The sequence below is a fragment of the Helianthus annuus genome, chromosome 17 (assembly GCF_002127325.2).
Source record: "Helianthus annuus cultivar XRQ/B chromosome 17, HanXRQr2.0-SUNRISE, whole genome shotgun sequence".
Taxonomy (NCBI): domain Eukaryota; kingdom Viridiplantae; phylum Streptophyta; class Magnoliopsida; order Asterales; family Asteraceae; genus Helianthus; species Helianthus annuus.
The window spans coordinates 20,396,367-20,403,973 of NC_035449.2; the positions used below are offsets into that span (position 1 = coordinate 20,396,367).

The window sequence follows — 7,607 nt, forward strand, 5'->3', positions numbered from 1 at the left end:
TTGATTGGTAATTTTTAGAATTTTTATGATTTTTTACAATTTTTTGAAACTTTTATGATTTTTTGGAATTAGATCAAAATGGCAATTGAAAACATTTAAAATTATCCTCAAAATACCCCTGGTTAAAGATGGAGTTTTTGGATGGAGTTAGTGTATGTGATCAAAATGGCAACAAAAGAGAAAAGTAAGAGACCCAGAGGTAAAAAAAACTATTTGGACTAAAATGGGAAATTTAGACAAAACTCAGGAACTAAAATGGCAATTTACTCAATAATAATAATATTGTTATCATTATATTTATATTTATATAGGATCAATATATAACTAAACAAACATTTAAATAACCGTATTTCACTTCAACCTAAACAAAGTAACAAACACACAATGGGGGTAACATAAACCAACGTGGCATATTTTGTATACGTGGCACCTTATTACTGGTAAGCTTACTCCAGACCACGTATAGTCAACCTCCCACGTCACCCAAAAAAGCTAGATCAGTCCTCATGGTTCTACACTTCTAGCCATATAAATATGCTACGCTAAAACAGTAATAAAACCTTCTTGAAACGTCTCCACAAATCCCAAACTGAATCCCACTTCACCATCACAGATTCAACTACTTCTGTACGGAACTCAAACCATCGTAGATCCATACAATGCTTTTCAAATTAGGTTTAATAGTGTTCCTACTGTTATTGAATTCAATTCCATCACGATCAGCGGTTTCGAGCATCGATCTAGGTTCAGAATGGGTAAAAGTCGCCGTAGTGAACCTAAAACCCGGCCAATCTCCGATATCAATCGCCATTAACGAGATGTCGAAGCGGAAATCGCCAGCTCTGGTAGCGTTTCACGCTAACGATCGGTTAATCGGAGAAGAAGCCGCAGGACTCGTTGCACGGTATCCTAACAAAGTATACTCACAGACACGTGATCTAATCGGAAAACCGTTTGCTCACGTCAAGAAGCTTCTAGACTCGTCGTATCTCCCGTTCGATGTAGTGGAAGATTCTAGAGGTGGTGTAGGGATTAGGATTGATGACGGTGTGACGGTTTATTCACCGGAGGAGTTAACTGGTATGGTGTTAGGTTATGGATTGAAGTTAGCGGAGTTTCATAGTAAGGTGGTGGTGAAGGATGCGGTGGTTACGGTGCCTCCGTATTTTGGACAGGTGGAACGGAAGGGGCTGCTTCAGGCGGCTCAATTGGCTGGAGTGAATGTGTTATCGCTTGTTAATGAGCATTCGGGTGCTGCGCTGCAGTATGGGATTGATAAGGATTTTTCTAATGGTTCTAGACATGTTATTTTTTATGATATGGGAGCTGGAAGTACTTATGCTGCTCTTGTTTACTTTTCGGCGTATAATGCTAAGGAGTATGGGAAGACTGTTTCGGTTAATCAGTTTCAGGTACGACATTTTAACCGTTACTATGATCTCTGATATTACACCTATGATCTGTTTTAAACACCTGTATTAGTTACTAGCAATAGATAAAAGACAAGCATTAATAGGATACAGGAACTTTTAGAAGTGTTCGATAAACATAGTTATACTAAAGTTAATGTGATTTTTTGTGGTTTATATTTGTAGATATTATGTGTTGGGTTCGTATATAGTCAGTTCTGTAAGGTATCGTTTTTGATATAGTTATTCTGATAACAGGCTTCTGAGCTCACATACTAAGCTGCATTAGGATTGTAGTCTTGTTTACCGATTGTTAAGTGTAATGTGTATGATTGGCCAAACTTGAACCTCATATAAGTGGAGATTAAACGTGTATAATGTTTTGAAGATGGTTTAATCTCTTTAGCATCCGTCTTAAGTTCATGCCTGCAAGAAGTAATTCAAGAATGTTTTTTTTTTTTTTTTTTTTTTTTTTTTTTTTTTTTTTTGCTGAGGGTCAAAGCCTTGTTAAATTGGAAAGGTAAGACATGCTGAGATGGTATGCCTTAGCCAAACATGCCAGGATTGAGACCAGATAATTGAACCAACACCTACAACCAAGTGGATGTCAGAACTGAGACTGAAAATACAAAACCACTACCAATAGGATGAAACTCGGTCAGCTGAGAGAGCAGAATTTACTCTCTTGATAATATTAAACTATACTGATGATCAAATGCCCCTACAGTCACCAAATATATGATGGTAAACTGTTAAAATAAAACTAAAACCCCAGCTGCCACACTAAAATCATTGACATCCATCATAAACCAACTACCATGGCTACTGTTTCTATTGAATTAACCAGGTCAACACATGGTGTTCCATGTAAATTGGACGCCTAATCCTTTTCTTGCCAGTAGCTATCTGTTTCACGCTATGCTTTGTGAAAAATCAATACTTTTGTTGCATCATTACTATCATGGTATTGCTTGATAGTTGATAGCACATGTGCGATGCAGGTCAAAGATGTTAGATGGGACCCCGAGCTTGGTGGTCAAAATTTGGAATTACGGTTAGTAGAATACTTTGCAGACGAGTTCAACAAACAGGTTGGAAACGGGATTGATGTCAGGCAGTCTCCCAAGGCAATGGCCAAATTGAAGAAGCAGGTCAAGCGTACAAAAGAAATTCTTAGTGCAAATACTGCAGCGCCAATTTCAGTTGAATCACTTCTTGATGACCGTGATTTTAGGTGCGCGCCACAAGTTTTATATGTTTCTTTATATTACTTGCTCATGTTCTTCCTGTGCAACATGTGATGGTAGTTCAGTATTCCAAATTTATGAGTGTTTTTAATTCAAAAGTTTGATTACACCAAAATTTTAACTTCCTTTCACCTTTTTGTTATTGTATGCAAGTAAAAATGTTTTTTTTTTTAGGCTTTCACCCTTTCTACGCGGGACCATGTAATTCTTTATAAAAGTTCTGTTTGATTTGATGAACGTTACAGTTTTTGTAAGTATCATTTTTATTATTTTGCCAGGAGCACAATAACTCGTCAGAAATTCGAAGAGTTGTGTGAGGATCTGTGGGAAAGATCTGTTATCCCTGTGAAAGAGTTGCTTAAGCACTCAGGTTTGAAGGTTGATGAGATATATGCCTTGGAGCTGATCGGAGGTGGTACTCGAGTACCAAAGTTGCAGGTATTTTGCTATTTCTGTTCCATTCTGTAATACACATAATAACTAACAGTTGTAGATCTTTCTGTTATGCTGTTATAATTCCTGTTGTTTAGGAACTGATAAGAGTTCTTGATCTAGTTGCAACAGTTTCCATGGACTCTGATTATTGATATATCCTTTTTCACAGGCTAAGCTTCAAGAATTCTTTGGGAGGAGTGATGTTGACAGACATCTAGATGCTGACGAGGCTACAGTTCTAGGTGCTTCATTACATGCTGCAAATCTGAGTGATGGAATTAAATTGAACCGTAAGCTTGGTATGATTGATGGTTCTATGTATGGATTCATGATGGATCTAGATGGTCCTGATCTTGTAAAAGATGAAACCACCACACAGTTACTTGTGCCACGGTTAAAGAAATTACCAATCAAGGTAAATTTAGTCAGTAGTTCTGGCAATTTCTATCCATTTTTTTATTAGGGGTTGATTTGAGTTGTGTTTTATCTCATATGTGTCAACTTAAATGAAAAAAATTAGCTAAAAAGTCAGTGGGTCAAACAGGTTGAAGTCTCCCAAAGTCAACTTTTAAAATGCATACAACTTCTTAAATCATATCATTCAAAGAATCTAATAAATAACTGAAACAATATTGCTTCTCTAATCTTAGGCAACACATTATTTAGAGTAAAATGTCATTTTAGTCCCTAAGGTTTGGCCAGTTTTGCGACTTTCGTCCAAAGGTTTGTTTTTCTGCATCTGGATCCAAAAGGTTTGAAATCTTGCCATGTTCATCCTGCTCGTTAACTCCATCCATTTTTCTCCGTTAAGTCAGGGGTATATTCGTCTTTCTTATTAACTCAAAGGGCAATTCGGGTATTTGAATGCTTGTACATAAAGTGAAAGACCATATTGCTCTTTAAGTTAACAAAAAGACGGAAATGCCTCTTGACTTAACGAAGAAAAATTAATGGAGTTAACGAGACGGATGAAAATGGCAAGATTTCAAACCTTTTGGATCCAGATGCGGAAAAACAAACCTTTGGACGAAAGTCGCAAAACTGGCCAAACCTCAAGGACTAAAATGGCATTTTACTCCATTATATATTTATACAAAAGGTGGGCCTGTTTTGACCCATTACAACCAAATCCAACTAAACCATTACCAAACCTGACCATCTATGAATGGCAGAAAATCTGCCAAGTACCATTGGTTGCTGATGATATACATATATATCTTTTTTTTTGTGTCACAGATGTTCCGGTCTGTCATTCACAACAAGGATTTTGATGTTTCACTTTTATACGAGAATGAAGATTTCTTGCCTCCTGGTGTTACTTCACGTACATTTGCAAAGTATGCGGTCTCTGGTCTTGCTGATGCTAGTGAAAAGTAAGTACCGAAACTTAATCATCCTGCTCAGTTTTCATCTCATATTAGTAAACAACTTTTTAATTATTGTTTAACTCTCTAGGTACATGTCACGCAACCTTTCATCCCCTGTGAAAGCGAATCTTCATTTCTCTCTTAGTAGAAGTGGCATACTCTCTTTGGATCGAGCAGATGCTCTCATTGAAATTTCTGAGTGGGTAGAAGTCCCAAAAAAGAATCAGACTCTGGAGAATGCTAATGCTTCTGCTCCCCTTAACCAAACAGTAGAAACCGAATCCGCCAACTCAGCAGAAGCAAGTGATGCTCTCAATCCAGATGATTCGACTGCCAACTCAGCAAACTACACAGCAAATGGCCAAAATACTGTTGATCTTGGCACAGAAAAGAAACTAAAGAAACGGACGTTCAGAATTCCTCTAAAGGTTTGATTTCTGGGAACTATAGATTATTGGGAAGCAGTCTCATTGATTATGACCTTGGGTATTTGGTCAACTGCTGCAGATAACTGAAAAGAGTGTAGGACCAGTAGTACTTCTCTCGGAAGATTCTCTTTATGAAGGTAAGCTTAGATTGGATGCACTAGATGCAAAGGATGCTGAAAGGAGGAGGACTGCAGAGTTGAAGAATGATCTGGAAGGTTACGTATATGCTACCAAAGAAAAGGTTTGACTTCCTGTTTTCTAATATATGGAGGGCTGCAAACAAACCGAACGGTTCACGAACTGTTCATGAATACTTACCAAACAAAATTTTATGTTTGTGTTTGTTTGTTAAGGAAATAAACGTGTTCGTGTTCGTTTGTTAATTTTAGGCAACGAGCATTCATGAACACAAATAAACATTTATGAACAGAATATGTAATACACTAATACTTATTAAATGTTATATTTGTCGGAATTTGAAGCATTTAAATAAAATATAAAAAAAACTAAAAACACTAATGAACTATCAAACACAAACGAACAAAAATGAACACGTTACCGAACGTTCACGAACATAAATGAACGAACGTGGCCTCTGTTCATGTTCGTTCATTTAACTAAACGAACAGAATTTCTTGTTTGTGTGCATTCATTTGTTAAATGAACAAACACAAACGAACTTCCAGCCGAACGGTTCACGAACTGTTCGCTGAACGTTCGGTTCGTTTGCAGCCCTTTATACATCTGTGTGTCACAGTGTGTGTTAGGTTTTTTTCTCATGCTGATTTTCTTTATTAAATGTGGCAGCTTGATTATTTAGAAGAATTGCAAAAGGTTTCTTCTAGTGAGCAACGACAACTGTTCATTGAAAAGCTTGACGAGGTTATCTCACTCTCTTACTCTCTTTTTTAGGCGCAGATGTGTGTGTAAGTAGGTGAATAAGTATATATGTTGACTTATGTATATACTTTCAGGTGCAAGACTGGTTGTACACTGATGGTGAAGATGCTTCAGCTACTCAATTTCAAGAGCGTTTGGATCAACTGAAAGCTATAGGCGACCCTATATTTTTCAGGTATGCGAAGTTTATAGGTTATGTTTTTAAAAGGGCTGTCAAGTTTACAATACTTAATTCTTCTCGACCATTTATAGATACAAGGAGCTTACAGCAAGGCCAGAAGCATCAGAAAGCGCTAAACGGTATTTCAGTGAGCTGCACGAGGTAAGCTAAGAATCTAAGATCCAGTTACATTGTTTCAAGTTGTGAATTCGTATCTATGAATTTGTGGGAGCAAAACATATGACCTGCCACTTAATGTTTTTTCATGTTACAGATTGTTAGTGGATGGGAATCTAAAAAACCGTGGATTTCAAAAGAGAAAATTGATCAGGTTAGTTTCTTTTACTTCTCCAACATTGCTTGCTATTATGGTTTTTGTTTAATCATTCTTAAACAAATCATAGTTAATGTTGTGTTCCATGTACGTTTTCAGGTGTTACGTGTGGCAGAAAATTTCAAAAAGTGGTTAAATGATAAGGAAGACGAGCAACAGAAGTAAGTTTAACATTATATTTAGTTATTTATCATTCAAAGCCTAATCGTTTGAAATCAAACTCTATCAACAGGATATCTGCATCCAGCACTCCTGCTTATACTTCCCAAGAAGTTATTAGCAAGCTACTCGATCTTCAAGACAAGGCATGTTTAACTTTTTTTATTAATATATATATTTTTCCGCTTCCTTCCTCACAGTTATCGAACCCATTTTGACCCGTTCATTTTGCTACCTCTAGTTTTTATTTTCTGTCATGCTACTCAATCATGAAGTTCTCTTTTGCTTTGCTAACAATTGACTATTATACTAATTAACAGGTCGCCAACACAAACAGAATCCCAAAGCCGAAACCAAAAGTTGAGAAACCAACTGTGAAGAATGAAACCAAGAGTCAGACAGACGAACCAAAAGGTTCCGATTCTAATGATGATGACATTAGTGAATCCAAGGAGGAAACAGATGGGCAGTCAACAGAACATGATGAGCTGTGATTTTAACCAAAGTGACATACAGAGTGGTGAATCTGCTTCTATAGAAAAACGTCGATAGGCACGTGAGATTAGGGGAGAGGTAGTTCAACTGATATGTAATCTAAGACCAATTTTGAATATTCCATTATTTGGGTCAATTTTTGTCCTACTGCCTAAGCTCTGTACCCTCTAAAAAGTTTTCTGATAATGCATTATTGCACTTGAGGCTATAAAATGGGCACATCTATATCTATACTATATAATATAATAAAAGAAACTTATTTTGGGACACTTGTCATTCTATCATTTAATTGATTAAAATTATTAATAATACTAAAAATAATAATATTTAATCTAAATTAATACAAATTATTATTATTAATAATATTTAATCAAATCTAAAATCTAATCTAATACAAATTTTTAGAGTAAAGTCCTTTTTGAGTCCCTGTGGTTTGTGTATTTTAACCATTTGAATCCAAAAACCAAACTTGTCTTGATTTGAGTCCATGTGCTCTATAATTTTAACCATTTGAGTCCCTGTGGTCTCTAATTTTAACTATTTGAATCCAAAAACCAAATGTTTCTAATTTGAATGTTGTTTACGTTTTTTATTCAAATGGTTAAAATTAGAAATCACAAGGACTCAAATCAAGACAAGTTTGGTTTTTGGATTCAAATGGTTAAAATGCACA

The 7,607-nt window shown here is 36.1% G+C and overlaps 1 protein-coding gene across 1 annotated transcript; it reads left to right on the forward strand.

The window, feature by feature from the left end:
- The first annotated feature begins 546 nt into the window (after positions 1-546).
- LOC110923551 (heat shock 70 kDa protein 17) lies at positions 547-7,100 on the forward strand. The gene is made up of 14 exons (XM_022167623.2): positions 547-1,412; positions 2,411-2,643; positions 2,935-3,094; positions 3,261-3,506; positions 4,328-4,464; positions 4,547-4,886; positions 4,966-5,127; positions 5,694-5,768; positions 5,861-5,961; positions 6,039-6,108; positions 6,221-6,277; positions 6,380-6,441; positions 6,513-6,585; positions 6,760-7,100. Exons 1-14 carry the CDS (start codon positions 660-662, stop codon positions 6,931-6,933), a joined length of 2,643 nt encoding a protein of 880 aa, XP_022023315.1. The 5' UTR covers positions 547-659; the 3' UTR covers positions 6,934-7,100.
- Positions 7,101-7,607: the final 507 nt, after the last annotated feature.